The sequence below is a fragment of the Plecotus auritus genome (genome assembly GCF_963455305.1).
Source record: "Plecotus auritus genome assembly, chromosome: 1".
NCBI lineage: Eukaryota > Metazoa > Chordata > Mammalia > Chiroptera > Vespertilionidae > Plecotus > Plecotus auritus.
The window spans coordinates 81,542,207-81,562,142 of NC_137770.1; the positions used below are offsets into that span (position 1 = coordinate 81,542,207).

Consider the following 19,936-nt stretch of genomic DNA (forward strand, 5'->3'; position numbering starts at 1 on the left):
CCCCAGGGATTGAGCAAGTTTGCCTTTACAAAAACTGCTGTGGTAACCAAGGGTGTTTAATAAGTTCCTCTAAGTAATTTTTTTCTCTTGGTTTTCTCTTATTTATTACCAAGCCTAATCTTGCATTCTGGGCAACTATGAAAAGTCTAGATATGCATAGAGGAAACTATTTTTTCCTTGGTGGAGGAGGGGATGGGATGGTGGTATCAAAAGCACATTTCACAAATAGATTTATTGAGATATAATTGCATATTTTAAAACATACATATTTAAATTGAGCAATCTGATGAGTTTTGACATATATATGTTAACATAAAGACATTCAAACCTGTAAAGAATTTTTGTGAGTTTATTTGAGCCAAACTGTCGACAAATGGCAGGAAGTAGAACCTCAACGAACTGAGAAGATGTTCTGGAGAATGGCTGGTTACATCTATATTTATACACTAGTGGCCTGGTGCACAGATTTGTGCACATTGAAAGGAAATTAATTAGAAGAAATATTTTAATATCACTATTTGCCCTTTCTCTATAATAGAAGTGTCAACCAAATTCACAATTGACAACGATAACTGCTTTTAGTTAAAGTTTGATTTCAGACAATCCTTTGTGGTTACTTTAGGTCTATGAGTTTGCAAGACCGCCATGCACGCCTTCCCTGAGCTTGTCAGGTTAGCATGTGGCCCTTTCTTTTTTTTAAAAAAATATATTTTATTGATTTCTTACAGAGAGGAAGGGAGAGGGATAGAGAGTTAGAAACATCGATGAGAGAGAAACATCGATCAGCTGCCTCCTGCACACCTCCTACTGGGGATGTACCCGCAACCAAGGTACATACCCTTGATCGGAATCAAACCTGGGACCCTTCAGTCCGCAGGCCGACTCTCTATCCACTGAACCAAACCGGGTAGGGCTGCATGTGGCCCTTTCATCCACATATATAAACACTCATAAAAACAATCACCACAATAAAAATATTGAACAATAATCTACCCAGCCACATAGTCAGGGAATGCAGAAGAGGAAGGAAATTGGCCTTCAGAGTCACTTTGCCCAGACATATAACAAGAAGAAACTAGAGAATGACCATAGAAGTAATGAGCTTTAAAGGGCAGTCACCACACTCACTTGTAAAACATGCCTAGTGATGAGACAGTATAGGAGTAACATCTAGGCTCCATCTTGACTGAAAGGACTCCCACTGAGAGGCCTGACTGTAACTCCTTGCTTTCAGTAAAATTCCACAGTTGAAATTAACCTAACCACATCCTTACCAAGTAACAGAATGAAATGCTGCTTCTCTCTGATGGTCTGCAGGCTGATAGCTCCCTCTATAGATATCTCAATTGATTAGAGGAATTCTGCTTGAGGTTTAAATAATCCCTTTGTCAGTAGAGGTGAGGAAATATGCACAAAGTAATGACTGTTTTTCAGAGATTCACAGGAGTATCCATAACTAGACTCAGATCAGTGGGTCAGCAGAGGGACCAGGAACAAAGGGACTGAGAAATTTCACATTCCTCCTAGAATCCTTTTAGATGGCTACCTGTCTAAGACCAGCACCCACCCTTGTGTCACCCTTCCTTCCTTACCTTGACAGTAAAAGCCGCCTGGATTTCAGACTCTTTTAAGATGAATTTGATAGTAAGTTCTGGAGGTAGACTTTCTTGATCAATAAATCTTTCCTCACTCCAAACTCTGAAGTCTTGAATATTGGCTTTTCTTTTGAAGCATCAAGTACATGAACTTTGGCTCTATAACAAAAAGAAAGAATGTACAAAAACTATACATTCTTTTTTAATGTCATGTTCTACAAAATTAAATGGTAATAAGATAGAGTTTGTGGCAAAATAACTATAATTGATAAAAGCTACAGGAACTGTCAAGAAGATAGTAAGACCACCTTCCATCAGATTTATGGCTTAAAACCAGCAGAGAACAGCTTATTCCAACTGTTGTGGGAGAAATGAGTGAGTAAGTTTTCCCCGACACTAGTGGGTATGGTGTGGTTCTTACTACAACTTCAGAAAATGAATTTTCTAAAACTCCCACAGAAGAATGAGTTGTTTTTATTGGAATTATATGTCTCAGGTTGCAAAGTACCATGAAAGTACTTAACACAGTCCTGAAAGAGGTGTAGCTGGGGGTCCAGCAGAGCCAAAAGCAGGGCCAGTGTCCAGAGCCTCTGTTCCATGTTGCAGCCAGGCACAGTTCAGGATCAAGCAGATTCAGTCTATTAATCTAATGTGTAGAGACAACATGGCCATGACCACATGGGGGAATGCAGGAGAATGCACCCCGTGCAACAGGAGTCCCAAGAAAGCTCGAGTGCCAAGGGCCAAGGACCAAGGGCCAAGAGAGAGGGCTTCTTTGTCCAGGAGTTTAAATATTCAGGTTTCTCAAATTTGCAGTGGCCAAACCTGTTCTGGCCACTAACTTGTTCCCAGGTGTGACTGACAGATAAGCACCTTCCCATGTCACTCAGACCTTACTGGGCATGTGTCCAAACTGCCTTTGTCCAGTCCCTTCCCCCATTGATCTTTTGGGAACAGACTTGGAGAATGTTAAATTACAGCTATTTAGTAAGGCTGTATAAAGGGCATGCCTACATTATCTAGTCTTCCCTTTACTCCTTTTCTATTACCTAATAACCAGATTATGACAAGGGTATCACAACATGGTGATTAGTTTCACCTAAGGGTAATCCCTACCCTCATAATGCAATCATTTTAATACATTAGCATACTTGTCCTAACTGGTTTGGCTCAGTGGATAGAGCATCAGCCTGCGGACTGAAAGGTCCCAGGTTCAATTCCGGTCAAGGACAGGTACCTTGGTTGTGGGCACATCTCCAGTAGGAGGTGTGTAGGAGGCAGCTGATCGATGTTTCTCTCTCATCGATGTTTCTAGCTCTCTATTCCTCTCCCTTCCTCTCTATAAAAAAATCAATAAAATATATTAAAAAAACACATTAGCATACTAAACAACACACCTGAGCTGCCCTGATCATTCCATAAAAGAACACAAAATGTCAGACAAAGCTCCTCTGAGAAATTTCCACCCCTTTCCCTGGAAGATCCTGAATATTCCCTCTCTCTCTCTCTCTTTTTTTTTTTTTTTTTAATATATTTTATTGATATTTTGCAGAGAGGAAGGGAGAGGGATAGAGAGCTAGAAACATCAATGAGAGAGAAACATCGATCAGCTGCCTCCTGCACACCTCCCACTGGGGATGTGCCCGCAACCAAGGTACATGCCCTTGACCGGAATCGAACCCAGGACCCCTCAGTCCGCAGGCCGACGCTCTATCCACTGAGCCAAACCGGTTTTGGCAATATTCCCTCTCTTATTGAATACCCAATCCCTGATTAAATGAACATCAATACAGGAAGCAATTCTTCTAAAGGAAGCTGTTCTGTCTGTGGAGTACTCATTCTGTCTCTAGGCTTCACCAGTAAACTCACTTTCACTTTAAACTCTGTGCTGGCTTGTATTTGAATTCTTTCTTGTGTGAAGTCAAGAACCCACAGTGGGTCTCGGACTCTCAGGTCCTTGGACCCAAAACCTGCATCAGTAACTAGAATATTTGTGCAAACATTATTTTACAGGCCCTCCAAGTGGCCACTGACCATGGAAAACTTTTTGTGGTTCCCGGGATCAACTACTACCAAGTGACTATTGATCATGGGATAACTGATCTCATCCTCATTCCCAAGTCCTATATCCACACCAAGGCCCCTATATAAGCCATCCACAAGAACCCCTCAGAGAGCTCAACTTCTCTTTACTGGTCCCTCCCTTGTATACAAACTGTCTGCAAAAAATCAATATGCCTGATCTTGTACAGAATACAGTGCTTATTTCTATGACATGGAGACTCAAGGACCTGGTGTTTAAGGTATGATCATTCAGATGAATGATGCCTTATTTGTTGTTAATTGTTAATTAAGAAGACCTTAAGGGAATGAGAAAGAAGATAAGCATGGAGGGGGGAAGGTGAAAAAACACCTTACTACCTATACTTACTGCAAACCAGCAAACCACAAAGAAACCCAAAGTACATGTGAATTCACTGAATGATTTGCAGACCTTCTGGGATTTGTCCCCCAAGAAGTGTACCCCAGGAAGTGGCTCCTAGGAAACAGTGCTGATATGCTGCCAGTGTGCCACTGTCTAGTCTTCAAGAGATACACTTCCATTTTGTACCTGAAACAGTGAAATGCTTGCTCTCTCTCTATCTTAATTCTAATCTGCATTTCTCCCATGGCCTTCAGGCTAATATCTCCCACTATAGATATGCTAATTAACTGGAGGAATTCTGCTTAAGGTTTGAGTTTTTATAAGAGCAGCCACTTGTCAGAAGGAGACTTTTTCAAAGAGGAGAGGAAATATATACAAAGTAATGACAGTTTATCAAAGATTTACAGGAATCTCCAGGCCAGGCTCAGTTCAGCTGGGGGTCAGCGGACTGATGGGAACAAAAGAATTTAGAAAGTTCTTGCTTTTTCTTGGATCCCTGTCATGCCTAACTGTCTAAGACCCTCACCCAACTGCCATTCTTCCCTTTCCTTGACATAGACATCTGAATTCTGGGTTCTCTTAACATGGATTCACAGAAGCTATAAGGCACTCTTCAACATCCCTTCACCACCCTATCTTCTTGAACTGGATCTTCTTGGTCAATGAATCTTTCACTTACTTTAAATGAAAGTTTTAAATATTGGTCTTTTTTTTTTTTTAAAGTATTGGGAACACATACCTTGTACTGATAACATATCTTCTAGGTAGGACCAGCATCATAAATCACGAGTTGTGCATGTGGAGAGCTGTCTCACATTCATGATCAATTCCCAAAAACAATATTAAAGTGCTTTCTGGCATGACTGACTAGGTTCAGAGCCCCTAGTGATCCCACTTGCTCTATGAGGTCTGACTCAGACTAAGGAGGCAAGTGTGGGGATTGGGAGCAGGCCTTCATTTACAGAGAGAAAGGTCAACATGCAAATACTGATGAGGCAGCTCTGGGAAAGAAGGAATCTGATAAGATGATCACTTACTGTTAATTGAAGGAGTCATTTTAATTGTGGATGTAATACTGGACTGGGGGACTATTGGCCGCTGGAAATGAAGGAAGAATTTACCACAGAGAGAAGCAGGAGAGAATGGGCAGGCCAGAAGAGCAGAAGACAGTATAATTTTGTGGATATGTAAACAGTGAAGGACAACAGATGTTGCACCTTGGTCCTTGAGTTGTGGTAAGAAAAAAAAAATTCAGAGCCAAGCAACTGCAGTATAAGCAAAAGTTTATTTAGAAAGTCACAGGGGTAGAAGAAGTGAGCCATGGAATAAGTGAACCAGCTAGGCTGCATGGACTCAGGAAGCAAGTCACAGAGGCAAATAAGGAAGGGCCTTTGGAGCTTAGGAGAAAGAAAGCAAAGACAATGTGCCCGATGAAAGAAAGGGGGAAGGAAAGGCTTGGGTGTGCTCTGGAGAAAGAGTGCACCTGAGAGAGATGCCTGGTCCTTCTTCATCTTGAGGGCTTTCATCTATTTTCCAAAGACATGGATTTTAGAAGAGGTCTCAGGGGAGGATCTCAATAGCATATTCATCAGCTTTCCAAGTGTGACCTTTCAGGGTTGTGATCTCTACTGATTGGTTGGTGTGAGGGTAGGACATCATAAATCATGAGTTGTGCTTCTGATCCCAAAGCCAGCCATGTCATTGCTTCATCTGGTTTTGCTGCTTTTCTGGGCCTGGAGCTGACACTCAATTGAAGCCTAGATGTTATCTCTAGTTTGACCAAAACTCTCTCCTTGGTCAACAGATCCAAGGTTTTATTCCTAACATTATTAGATGCGGGTCAGAACCTCATTGTTCTGGGGGCTAAATGCTTAAGGGAATGTTCATACAAGGGTCATATGGAAGTTGTATAATGCTATTCTCTGGCCTTATTCTGACTCTCTCATAACTAACAACATTCCAAGGGATGAAAGTTCAGGGGAGAATCTGAACTGCATGACCTGCGATATGAGAGTTCAGGACGTGAAAACTGTATGAGCAATGATATGCTAGGGGAGGAAAGGTCACCCTGGGGGTGAAGTCCCACCCTACAATACTTGTTTACAAAGTTTTCCTGATTGCTAGGCACCAGGGACTTTCTATCCTGGTAACCTTCTGTACCTGGCCTGTAGTGTCTACTCTGTTCATGTCTGTCTAACTGCCAACTATATCAGATACACTAAAAGCTGCAGGGGTAAGGAAGAGCTGGGACACTAATATGTGTTTATCTGTGTACTGATAATGTAGAATTATTGAAGCTTGTTTGGTTTAAAGAATCTTCTGAAAATTAACATTGTTCTTCATTGGATATTATTTCAGCCTGTAAGCTGAAAGGTTATAGGTTAATTTGCCTGGGTTAGTCTTCTGGTGATAGAGTAGGCATCTAGACAGGCATGAGCAGAGCAGGAATCAAAGGCCAGAGTGAAAATTCCTGGGTGCCTAACAAGGGACAAAACTAGAGAAAACAAGTACTATAGGCTTGGACCTTACCCCCAAGGTGACCTTTCCTCTCCTAGCATGTCACAAGTCATGCAGTTTAGACCCTTTGACCTTTTATATCATTAGTCATGCAATTTAGCCCCCCTTACAGGAGGAACAAGGGGGCCAGAGAATAATATCATACAACTCCCATATGACCCTTGTATGACCATTCCCTTAAGCATTAAGCCCCCAGAACAGTGAGGTTCTGACTCGCATCTAATAATCTTAGGAACAAAGCCTTGGAACAGATGTTGACCAAGAAGAGAATTTTGGTCAAACTAGAGATAATATCTAGACCTCAGCTGAGTTTCAGCTCCAGGCCCAGAAAAGCAGCAAAACCAGATGAAGCAACAACATGGCTGACATCAGGACCAGAGGTAATGACTAATGATCTCCTACCCTAGCACCAGTCAATAGAAGAGACCATGACCCTGAAAGGACACACTTGGAAAGCTGATGAATATGCTATTGAGATCCTCCCCTGAGACCTCCCCTAAAATCCCCACCTTTAGAAAACAAATAAAAACCCTTAAAATGAAGAACCCAGCAGGTGCTCTCCCTCTCTTGAGTACACCCACAACTCTCCACACCCCCTTTTGTCCCCAGGCACACTCTCTCTGGAGCATAATGGTGCCTTTCCCCATCTTCCCTCAAGTGCATTATCTTTACCTTTCTTTCTCCTAAGCTCCAAGGGCCCTTCTTTTGCCACAGTAATTTGTTTCTTAAGTCATGCAGCACATTTGGCTCATTTCTTCTACCCCTGTGACTTTCTAAATAAACTTTTGCTTGTATTTCAGTTCTTGGCTCTGAATTCTTTTTTAGCTGAACTCCAGGACTGGGGTGTAATTCTGACATTAACATCAGGAGGATCTAGTAGTCCTTTTTTTGTGGGGTAGCAATGGCTCCCCACAGAACAGAGACCTCTGATTTGTCTCCTGATGGCTGTTTTTCTTCTTGACTGAACCAGACCCCTCCAGGACAGGACCCCATCTAACTTCTCCCAGTGTCCACCTCTTCAGACCACTTTCCTTCCCATTGGCTCCTTGGCTGTACAAGTCTGAACCTGGACCATCTGTTGTCACTTATTACTTTATTCCACAGATGGAGGTCTGAGTGGTCTCATGGCCCAGGTGAAAGATAACATGAGTGGAGCCGTATTAAAATAGAGCCTAAGTAGCTATTTCAGAGGAACTGCTCTGCACGTCTTATTTTTCTGTATCTTACTAACTGAAACAAACCACCATAATTCCAAGAATGCCAAGACTATCCTATTTGTAAAGACCAGTGAAATTGGATTTTGAGAATGACCAAATTTCTAACCAACAAATTAAATACAATTTCAGGTGAATCTCAAGCCAATGCATGAAGTACAAATATAACCCTACCTCATCTAGTACCGATAAATCTTCTTCTTCTTCTTTTTTTTAAAAAATAAATCTTTATTCAGGTTATTACAATTGTTTCTCCTTTCCCCCCCCATAGCTCCCCTCCACCCAGGTCCCACCCCACCTTCTGCTCTTACTTCCCCCCCACTGTCCTCATCCATAGGTGTATGATTTTTGTCCAGTCTTTTCATGAACCCCCCCATACCCCTTTCCCCCTGAGAATTATCAGTCCACTCCCTTTCTATGCCCCTGATTCTATAATATTCACCAGATTATTCTGTTCCTCAGGTTTTTAATTCACTTGATTTTTAGGTTCACTTGTTGATAGATATGTATTTGTTGTTCATAATTTTTCTCTTTACTTTTTTCTTCTTCCTCTTCTTTAAGAATACCTTTCAGCATTTCATATAATACTGGTTTGGTGGTGATGAACTCCTTCAGCTTTTTCTTATCTGTGAAGCTCTTTATCTGCCCTTCAATTCTGAATGATAGCTTTGCTGGGTAGAGTAATCTTGGTTGTAGGTTCTTGCTATTCATCACATTGAAAATTTCTTGCCACTCCCGTCTGGCCTGCATAGTTTCTGTTGAGAAATCAGCTGACAGTCGTATGGGTGCTCCCTTGTAGGTAACTAACTGTTTTTCTCTTGCTGCTTTTAATATTCTCTCTTTGTCTTTTGCTCTTGGCATTTTAATTATGATGTGTCTTGGTGTGGTCCTCTTTGGATTCCTTTTGTTTGGGGTTCTGTGCGCTTCCTGGACTTGTAAGTCTATTTCTTTCACCAGGTGGGGGAAGTTTTCGGTCATTATTTCTTCAAATAGGTTTTCAGTATCTTGCTCTCTCTCTTCTTCTGGCACCCCCATAATTCTGATGTTGGTACGCTTGAAGTTGTCCCAGAGTCTTCTTACACTATCTTCAACTTTTTGGATTTTTTTTTTTTGCTTTTGCTTTTTCGGTTGAGTGTTTTTGCTTCTTTGTATTTCAGTTCTTTGACTTGATTTTTGTGTTCCTCTTGTCTGTTTTTGGGTCTCTGTATAATATTTTTTATTTCAGTCAGTGTATGTTTAATTTCTAGTTGGTCCTTTTTCATATCTTCGAGGGTCTCGTTATATTTATCGGCCTTTTCTAGGATATTCTTGAAAAGCCTTATAACTGTGGTTTTGAATTCTATATCCAGTCGTTTGTTTTCCTCCATTTCTTTCGTTTGTGATCTGATTCTTTGACGCCACATTTTCACTGATTCCCTGAGTTGGTAAGGTAGATTTGTGTGCTAGGTTTCCAATATGGCCCAGTGGGTCTGCCTCCCCAGTTAACCTGAGGTGGACACTCGTGGTGCACCCCTTTGTGGACTGTGTGTACAGCCTTGTTGTAATTAAGTCTTGATTGTTGTTGGTATCACTGGGAAGAATTGACCTCAAGGCCAGTTGGCTGTAAGGATCAGCTGTGTCTATGCTGGGAGAAGTTCGGTGCTGGAGACAGCCTTATAGGATTAGACTTGCCAAATTGCAATAGCCTCTGTGCTCAGCTTGGATGGGGTGGAGTCTCAGTCTTGGCTTCCCCTCAGCCTTGCCCTTGCGCGCACGTGCACGCCTTCAGTCCTCCGCCTTCCCCGGCTCCCGAGTCTCTGCCCGAGAGTCCAGATTTCCCCCACAAGAGCGTGGGTCCCCAGGGGATCACCTGGAACTGGGGTCCAGTGCAGTCAGAGCTGGGGCTCAGTGCAGTCAGGAGCCTCTGACTCCCTTCCACTAGGGAAAGCCTGTGGCAACCTCCGCAGCCTTTGTGCGCACTGGCACGCACGCACTTTCAGACTTCTGCCTTCCCCGGCTCCCGAGTCTCCGCCCGAGAGTCCAGACTCCCCCCACAAGAGCATGGGTTCCCAGGGGCTCGCCTGGAACTGGGGTTCAGTGCAGTCAGAACTGGGGTTTAGTGTGGTCGGGGGCTTCCTTCCCCCTTCCGCCAGAGAAAGTCAGCCAGGCTCTCAGCCGCCCTTCCTCTCTGCGCGCACAAAGACCCTTTGCCGTACCTCCAATTCTCTGTGAGCTTTTCTCTTTCCTTCTAGTTGTAGAATTTTCCCTCAGCCAGCTTTCCTGTGGTTCTGGATGGTGTCCGTTCTGTCTTTTAGTTGTAGTTTTGAAATTGTTGTGCGAGGCAGCAGTTTAGGTGCTTACCTATGCCGCCATCTTGGTTTTTTCTCCGATAAATCTTCTTTAATACAACTTATCTCATATTCCTCCCTTTTTCTCATGAAACCCTGAGTCCCTATAAAGGGGGAACACTATTTGGGTTTCTGTCTGAATTTGTTCTCCCAATTGCAATTCTTTTGGATCTTAAATAAATGCTTATTGCTTCTCTCTCTCTCTCTCTCTCTCTTTTTTTTTTTTTTTTGGTCTTTTTTTTTCTTCTTCTCATTTTTGCTTTTTATTTTTCAGTTAACACCCAGGAATCACAAAGACCCAGAAACCAGAAGTGGTGATATGCAGTTACAAATGCAGCAAAACACCAAGTTAGCATTCTTAGAAGTTCCACTAAGAAGGAGGAAAACTGAGAAGCTTCAGGCTTGGGAAGAAGGGTGAGATAAGAAAAATTCTGTCTACAGGAAACAAATCTAAAAACTTAGTTTCCTTTTTTTTTTCCCTCCTGCATCCTCACTGCTAGTAAGGAGTGAGACTCCCATTACCCCAGAAATGCAGGTATATCTGACAACTCTCGCCTGCAGGCTTCCTCCTTATATAGAAGCTCCCAGGGCTAAGAATTCAGTTTACAAGAGAAACATAGCCACTTCCATCATTTTTAAATGTAGTATATAAAGACAATACAGAAGTGGTGAAACTGGTTAGAAGTAGGGCCTTTCTCTCCCTATGACCATGTCTAGAGTCAGATACAGCTGTAATAAAAGGGACAAATAAAGTGACTAAGTGATGACAGAAGCTGAGTCTAGTCTGTTCAAGAAATGTAAGGAAGTTTTGCCAATAACTAAACAGACTCACAGGCCAGGTACCCTGGGAATCTGTGAGAGCCACCAGCTCAGGAAGAGCCACAAGTCCACAGCATGTAGTGAAACAGGAAGATTCGGAATTTTTTTCTTGAGTTGACACTGGTGACAGAAAGGATGACTTGGAAGCAAGGAGACCTAGGGTCTACTCCCAGCTGTGCCACTAATTAGCAGCAGCCCTGAGCAATCCACTTAACCTTTTTTGAGATTCAGCTTGCTCCTCTGTAGAAAGCAGGGGTTACAATAGAACAGGGGTGGCAAATGGGAGGCATGTATAGCCTTACTTCTCTCATGCCTTCCGCAGAGGCTACTGTTCAACTACATTATGGTTTAGAAATTCTTCTACAGCAGTCCAAATAGGCACTTCCAATTAAAGTTTGTACACAAGTTGAAATCTAGTTATTTTACCTCTAAAATCCCTTCTAGCTCCTAAATGTAAGGTTCCAGTGTTCCAAGTAAGAGATGACTATTTTTCTGATTTGGCGGCTCACTCAGAAAAGAAAAGAAAGAAAGAAGAGAAAGAAAGGAAAAAAAGAAGAGAAGAGAAAAGAAAAGAAAAGAAAAGAAAAGAAAAGAAAAGAAAAGAAAAGGGATAGCAGGGAATGTCACTAAGAAAAGAAAACATTTATCACTCCTCCTCCCCACCCTGAGGCTGGGCAGGGTCTTCCTGATGTCACACTGTCCTTCCTTCTGTGTCAGAGATTTTAATGTTTGATTTTCTCCTTCTGTCAGTCCACCCAGCATGAGTGTCCTCTGCAGCACCCTTTTATCTAACCAGCCCACACTTGTTAGAACATGCAGACCCAGGGAAAGGTCCCGGGACTGAAAACCTACTTCTTTAAGGGGAGGACAAGGAAAGACCAATGAAAGAGGCTGGTCACTCCAGTCTGGTAATTAATAGAATTCACTAAGGGAAACTTACTACAAGGCTTGTCTTGGGTGGCTGTGAGACAGAGTGGATCCCCAGGACACCTGGCAGGTGCCAATGAACTTACGTAGGCTAAAAGAGGTGGGGGATAACCAGGAATAATAATACCTGAATGCTACCAGGTACAGAAATTACTTTACATGCTTGACCAGATCAGGGCAATGGCCTGTTCCAGGAAGGAGCAAGTCACTAGAGGCAGGGGAGAAGTCAGAAAGGACATCAATTATGGTCTGATAGTCTCTAAGGGGGATTTATGGGAAGCAATCTCTGTTCTGGCCCAGGTCCAGCTCACGGGACAGGACTCATATCATGGAATAATCTTTGCTCCACACTTAAAATTTTATGTTTGGCATCAAGGAATCTACTTGAAAAGGGATTATCTCCAAAAGGAATTCTCTAAAAGCCAAGAGTCAGAAGAGGGGGCATTTAATGATTCTACTTGCTGCTCATCAAAGTTAACCAGATTTAGAGTTCTCACCTTCTGGCAGGAAAGCAATCACATTAACAGTAACCTGAATAAAGACAATTTCAGGAAGCCAGGTAGTTGCAACTGAGTTTTATTGAAAGAAGCAGTAAAGTGGTTCACATGGGACCCACCTCACAACCCACCCCTCACCCCCCAAACTACACAGATGCAAGTCTCAGGCCAGGGAAACACTTTAGTGTTGGATAGGAGCCCTACCTTGAGTCATTTCCCTCAGTGCTTAGCAAGGAGGAGGGAGAGACAGATGACTCGGTGAGGTGGGGCATCTCACTGCTCTGGTCTCCGATGGAGACCTCTACTGAAGCATCAAAGTGGACAGGCACATACGGGTTTCCCTCACAGGCCACAATTATGTGCCTCTCTTTCTGGCTGGTCTGGTAGGCACAGTTGGGGTATTTGGAACCACTTGTCTCATGACAGTCTGTGATGTTCATGCTGGAGTTGCTCTTGTGGCAGTTGGGCTGCCCATTCTTGCAGGTGATGTTTCCCTGGAGGCAAATGGCCTGGATATCTACCAGAGGCTCGTGCACAAAGGTGTTCACTTGCTTGCACCATCCCTTTGTCATGTTCCGGCGCCTCATCATTTGGTTGCAATAGTTGGAGTTGTTGCTGGGGTAGCCATCTGGGTCCATGTGTTGCCGCTGGAACTTCATGGCCCGTGATTCCTTGCCCAGAGAAGGCTGGACCCACCCCAGCACTAACAGCACCAGGACTAGCAGTAGGAACAGGATGAGGGACTTCTCCTGAACCATGGTGGCCTCAGTCCCCTGGAGGAGCCTAGCCAGTGAAGGGAGAGAGGAGAAAAGCATCACTTCAGAAGAGAACCCCAGGTCCCACCTGTGGACTCCTTGGCTTACAGTCTCCCTTCAGGTCAGTCAGAAAGACATCCTTCTTCCTGCAAGATTTTCCAAGTGATGCAACACTCACATGTACTCGCCTCCAAAGAATTTGACCCCTACTAGTGACAGGGAGGTGGGTCTTCCCCTCTGGGTGGTGACCTCCAAAGTGACCTAAAATCCCAGGGGTCCTGTTTTTGAATACTAGAGGTTTTGTATCTAAAATACTTTTTAAAAAAAATATTTTTATTGATTTCAGGGAGGAGGGGAGAGGGAGAGATAGAAACATCAATGATGAGAAAACATCACTGCATCCTGCCCACCCCCTACTGGGGATCAAGTCCACAACCTGAGCCCACAACCCCGCATGTGCCCTTGATTGGACACTCTATCCACTGAGCCAAACTAGCTAGGGCTAAAATACATTTCTACTCAGTGTTCTAGTGGGTCAGTAGAAGATCTTTTTCTCTAAAGTTACCATGAGACAACTTGTATCGTGGTTACTGCCATGACATACAGGATCATGGCCGACAGAGCTCTGTTGTCCTACAACATTAGGGATACTCAGCTGAGTGCCTGGCACTGGCATCATAAAGGGATGCCATTGTATTCCAAAGAGAGATGCTTGCCTCCCCCCGACCCGGGGCTGCTCCTTTTCCAGACCTGTGTGTTCTCTACATCCAGAATGCTCGCTCCTATCCCAGCTCTGCCCCCAGCTACATTTGCCTAGCCCAAGCTTAGGGGTTAACCTAGCCCACCCTGCCTCCCTCCTCTCCAGACCTCAAACAGAAACTGCTCCAAGACCACCTCTTAGGCCTCTTACCTGAGACTTTAGCTTGGATGCCAGGCAAGAGCAAATGGAAGGCCAGTTTCTGCAGTCACTGGATCCCTGGGGAGTGGAGCTTATGTAGATTACAAAGGGGCTTGGCTTCCAAGATGAGAAGGGTGGGAGGAGCAACCCTGTGGACAGTGGGGAATGGCCCAGGCTCCCCTCTTTTCAGGATTGCTGGGGGAATGAGACTGCCTATAGGAGCCTTTCTTGCCATGCGAATCTCATCTCTCTGCTGGTTCACAGGGAAAGTCACTAAGGCCCTGATACTCAAACCCCAGCCATGTCTTTGTTATCTCTTTGGGGGCCATTTCACCAAATAGCCCTTGGAAGTTAGCAAAGGGCCATAATATGTAATCAAGGCGGGGGGGGGGGGGAAGGGAGGTCCTCTCTCTCCCCAGGAGTCCTGGAGTGGTTTTGACCAGAATTACCAATCTCCTAACAGCAGCTCTCCTGGGGGAAGTAGGAGAGGTATCCAGCTGTCTCTAGCTGGCAGGCTTCCCAGATCTGGAGGAGGGGAGAGTGACTGAACAGTTTGGGTAAGAAGGAAGCCTCTACATGGCCTCACCCATTTCTGGTAACTTCAACATTCCTGAGGTGAGTGTGTGACAATTTGTATCTTCAGTGACCACTCATCCTGTAGGTCAGAGTTAAGTAGAGAAACTGAAGATAAATCAAAACCCAAATTCCCTTTCAGAGAAAAAATAGAGAGCATCAAGCTTCTTAGCAGCAGAATTCCCTCCTAGGTGGAGATCTCTTTTTGTTGTGACAATTTTGATACTGTTTGAGTGAGAAATAGCAAAATTCCCTCCATGCTCTAGATTTATTATTTTTCCTAGGAAAATTATTTTATTTAGCTATAATATCAATCTCCAACAGCTTGAAATAAAAATTTCCATTCTTTTTCATTGAACGGTATGATTTGCATGTCACTTCCTTCTAGAATGTCCTGTTTTTCATTAAAATAATTTCTATACCACTCAATTTGTTCCACTTTCTATTTAACACTCAGATATGGGCTTTTGGAAAGGCCATGTTAGTTCTGATCAAATAATTGAATCTATACTCCCTCCCTTGGAAATTGATCTTGAGGCTATTTCACAATGGACATTCCCTCTTGCTTAGACCACATTCCACTTGCTAAGATCATTATCTCTCCCCTCCGAACCTTCCTAGGATCCTGACCACCCAGAGAATTCTCTGCCCAGAAAAAGCCTGCTAGAGTCCTTTAAAATTTCTGACTCCCTGTCCCTGAGTGCTGGCACCATTTGGGGGCTCAGCCCATCTGGTATCCAGATGACTTAATCCTATCTAATAAAAGAGTAATATGCAAATTAACCATCACACCAAGACACAAGATGGCCACCCCCATGTGGTCAAAGATGGCTGCCCCCATGTGGACACAAGATGGCCACCACAAGATGGCTGCCACAAGATGGCCTGCAGGGGAGGGCAGTTGTGGGAAGTTAGGGGAGTCCAGGCCAGCAAGGCAGGGCAGTTGGAGGACCCAGGCCTGCAGGGAAGAGCAGTTCAGGGGGACCCAGGCCTGCAGGGGAGGGCAGTTGGGCGGGGGACAAGGCCTGCAGGGAAGGGAAGTTGGGGGGGACCAGGCCTGCAGGGGAGGACAGTTGGGAGCCAGCAGTCCTGGATTGTGAGAGGGATGTCCAACCACCCAGTCAGACATCCCTCAAGGGGTCCCAGATTGGAGAGGGTGCAGGCTGGGCTGAGGGACACCCCCCCCCCCCCCATGCATGAATTTCGTGCACTGGGCCTTTAGTAATTTTATAATCCCTTACCACTTTGACTCCATACGTTCTTTCTTTGGCGACCCTAACAGGCCACAGGTCACCAGCTCCATGAAGTAGTGAACTGGTCTTTGTTTTGGAAAATACTGCAAGTATTTATCCAGAAATTATGTTCATTAAATTCTGAACCATCATCAATACCTGCTTCGTTGTTAACTGGGAACTTCCACAGTTTCCCCTCTTTCATTCACTGGCTCATCTTTTCAAAACCATTCTGAAAGGGGTGTTCATTTACTGCAGCTAACTGCTTAGAAATTCCACATCCCAACGTGAAGGTGCTGTTTCTGTTTCAGGTGCCTCTTCAGTAACTGCTTTAACATAAAAAACATTAAGTTTCTCCTCCTTGAATATATTTTTCCTAAAATAGCTGACAGACTCACTGGCTCTGAACTGCAGTGCTGGGGCAACAGCTTCAAGCACTAGGGACATTCGGAGAGGAACTGGCTTCAGGCTGAGGGCTGTCAATGCTCTGGATTGAGACTGTCACCATCCAAATTGTAGTTTAGCACCTTAAGAGCTGGGCAAGTTACAGAACTTGACTTATTTCCCTGCTCCTCAGTTTCCTGGTCTCTAAAATGGGGATAATAATATGTACCTTTTTTATTTGTTATTGCACTGAAATAAGGTCTGATGTGCAAAGCGCTTCAAGCAGTGCTTAGAAAGCTTCTATAAATGGTAGGTCAGTGATGTTCATAGGAAGTGGTGTTGAGGTTCTGTGCAAAGGAAACTGTTTAAATAACATTGGGTGATCTCTGAATTGCTGTTTATAGGGGGTGGGGTCAAGTAATAGGAAGACCTTGGTTTTGCCAAAAACCTGAGCTTAAAATAGCAGGCAGTTTTGAAATCCTGGAGAGAGGAGGAAAGAGGTAGAAGAGAGAAGAAAGGGACCTTGGTAGAAAGAACAGAGTTCTTTTAAATGAAATTTCAAAATTGTCTTGCCCTGTGATAGCCAAGACATCTTTAGTCAAGTCAACATTATTTGCTAAAGTGTAGGAGTTTGGAAGTAGCAGGGGGGCTAAGGAAACCATGGCATAGCATGAGCTTTTAGTTTCATGTTTCTGTGTTCACCCACCACCTCACCCTCCACCCATGTTTTGTTTGTCTTAGTCCTTAGATAGTACTCTTATCATCTTGAGTGGTGTTGGGAGGAAAATTTTTCATACCCACTTAGGTTCCTATTTGGGGGCCTGTGAATTAACTGATGAAAGCCAGATCAACAGGAGAGACTAGACAAAGTTTGTTCACGTGCAGATGAAGAAGCACAAAAGGGAGGAGAAAGGATAAACTGGAGGGTTCAAGGCAGGCTCCCAAGACCACAGGACATTATGAGGCCACACCAGTGACTGGCCTGATCCCAGGTGCAGGTGGGAAAGTGAAGGGAAGTACATTTCTGCCCCTTCCAGAGATGCCTGGAAATTAATCTCTGAAATCCTCCTAGAACAGGGGTGGGCAAACTTTTTGACTCGAGGGCCACAATGGGTTCTTAAACTGGACCGGAGGGCCGGAACAAAAGCATGGATGGAGTGTTTGTGTGAACTAATATAAATTCAAAGTAAACATCATTACATAAAAGGGTACGGTCTTTTTTTTTATTTATTTCAATAGTTTTATTCATTTCAAACATTTTAACAAGAAGAATGTAAACACTAATTATTATAATTTGAAACTTCAAAAAATGGAGGAATCATAGCACAATAACATACCTTATATTGAAGATGGCAAAGGCAAAATAAAATTGCCTAACAAAGGCAAGGTACAAAAGCCTTTCAAATTAAACTTAAATATAATAAAATAATTTAAAACTAAAACAAATAGAAAAGAACAAAATGTGTAAACAGTAAATTAAACATTTTCTTTAGTGCAACTTCCAAATTATGCCTGGGACGTAGATGTAGATGGCAATGTAGACTGGGTTGAAAGGTTTTTGGTCTTTAAAACATCAACTTCAGTGGGAACAGTGTTGTTGGTCTCCTTTTTAGCTAATGCTCTGATACTGTGCTCTCCAGGGGCGTGTCTCCCTACATCACCACGATAACGTGTCTACGCATTCCCAGGGTGATGTCGGGGGACACATCCGCAGGCATTACAAGGAGCCTCTGGAAGATTGAGAGGTTGTTCCTTCCACTGAATGCGCGGATATAAATCCGCCCACTCAGAAGAAGGAGATGCGGCCGTGTTTCCCGACGTTGCCATGTTAACACTGCTGCTGGTGAAGGAGCGGAGGGCAGAGCAAGAGAACCCTCCGCTCTTTCGGCTCCGCGGGCCGTAGTTTGCCCACGGCTGTCCTAGAACCAAGGACAAAAGGGTAAAATGCTTTCAATGCTGTGCAGGTTATCATTCCTGTTGATGATTCCCATTTTATAAGCCTTCTCATTTCTCTTTCCAAGCCCATTTCACTTCCATCCATCCAACAGTGTGAAGTGGGAAAGAAAGGGGTTCCAACACCTGAGCCCTTGTTTGAGACCAACCAGGTACAGGTTGCACTTTCCCAGAGGGCGGCTCTGACCTGTGTGTGAGCCCACCAGGTGCAGTCAACAGCCTGGTCTCTAGAACACACAGAGAAGGGCCCCAGTGTCCTCCCTCTCACTCTAAGCCTCCTGACACTATCAGTTTTCCTCAGCCCCAAAGACAGAGTGCTTCTTCCCTATGTCCTTTCCCACCCTGAGTGCCACCCTGAGTCTTCTTAATGGAGGTCAGATATTGTTTAAGGTGTTTGAGGGAAGACAGAGACTTGGGAGAAGACCTAATTTCCTTTCAGCCTGGGTAGTTCAGTGGTCTCCTTGGTTCTACCCATTTTAGGAGAGTCTCCCTGCCCTTCCCTTGAGAGGCCAGTAACTCCATTCCTTATTTAAGGGTAACCCACTTGTGCCAGTTCTTCTGATAGCCTTTCACAGTGGCATTAATTATTGACCTGGATTTCTGAGTGAAAGAAAACAGCTGATAGCCCTGGTCTGGTGGTTTTGTTGGTTAGAGCATCATCCCTTGCACCAAAAGGTTACGGGTTCAATGCCTGGACCGAGCACATATCTATGTTGTGGGTTCAATCCCTGGTTGGGTTGTGTGTTGGGTGGTAAATGACCAATTGATGCTTATCTCTCACATCAATGCTTCTCTCTTTCCCTTTCTTTGTCTCGCTTCCTATCTCTCTAAAAAATCAATACACACATATTTTCAGGTGAGGAAAGAAAGAGAGAAAACAACTGACAAGAGAGGAAAGCAGGACACCTGAGGGAGCTGGGAGCCTGAACTCTGCCGTCTTCACCAGAGCCACAGACCTTGTCTTCTCCTGAGAAGAGCTAAGCAGTAATTCAAGGACTTTGTTTTAGATCCAAGTGCTGAGAATTCTCTCCGCAGAAGCAGCCCCTAGAGTTGTAATACAAACCTGACCTTGATAAGAGCTCGGTACAGGTAAAGATGGGGTTATCAGAAAGCAATGGGAGAAAAGGAGTGGAGTGGGGGAAATAGGGGAATATTTCAGAGCAAAGTTTACCTTGGGAGGACTTTTAAAGATAAATAGGTGTTTTTTATTAGGCATACCGGAAGGGCAATTCGGATTTTTAAAAAAAAGTCCAGAAAGAGAAGTAGACGCTCATGGTAGAGCACTGTGTATTTCGAAAATAACAAGTTATTCCATGTGACTGGGAGGGGTGAGGGATGACACAGAAAGAAAACTGTAGGCCCAAATAGAAGTACCTTCAATACCAAGCAAAAGACTTCAATCTGTAAAAGATATAGACAGTTACTTTGAACTCAAGGAATGGAAGGACACAAGCAATGGAAAGGAACTTCCATCGTTTTCCCATTATACACACAAGGAGACTGAAGGTCACAGCAGTCCCAAGGTCAGACAGCACCTTGGCAGCAGAAACAGAAACCAGCCTCAGGTCCCCAACTTCCAGAGCAGCGTACTCACTACACTGTGCTGCCTGGTGTGCCCTGGGTGGGGAACATGCCCCAGGATGTGCACCCAAAGGACTGCAATATCTAGTGAAATTGATCTCTTCTTCTAGTTCTGATTTCCCCAAGAGTTCTCCCACTGGCCTTCCTGCTGTGATGTGTGGTGGGAGAAGGCAGGATAGCTTTGCTGCTGCCCCCATCTGTGGAGTTCCAGGGGCTGGGGACTCATACTGAGGTATTTT

General features: G+C 44.0%; 1 protein-coding gene across 2 annotated transcripts; it reads right to left on the reverse strand.

Moving 5' to 3' along the window:
- Positions 1-12,385: 12,385 nt before the first annotated feature.
- Positions 12,386-14,162, reverse strand: LOC308253579 (ribonuclease pancreatic-like). 2 transcript variants are annotated; one of them, XR_013961143.1, is made up of 2 exons: positions 13,987-14,162; positions 12,386-13,222 (listed from the first exon to the last, which is right to left on the reverse strand). XR_013961143.1 is itself a non-coding variant. In XM_080679181.1 (2 exons), the coding sequence occupies exon 2, from the start codon at positions 13,077-13,079 to the stop codon at positions 12,522-12,524; it is 558 nt and encodes a 185-aa protein (XP_080535307.1). In that variant the 5' UTR covers positions 13,080-13,104; positions 13,987-14,099; the 3' UTR covers positions 12,392-12,521. The 2 variants fall into 2 exon arrangements, 1 of the variants encoding a protein (XP_080535307.1); XM_080679181.1 differs by having other exon boundaries at positions 12,392-13,104; positions 13,987-14,099.
- Positions 14,163-19,936: the final 5,774 nt, after the last annotated feature.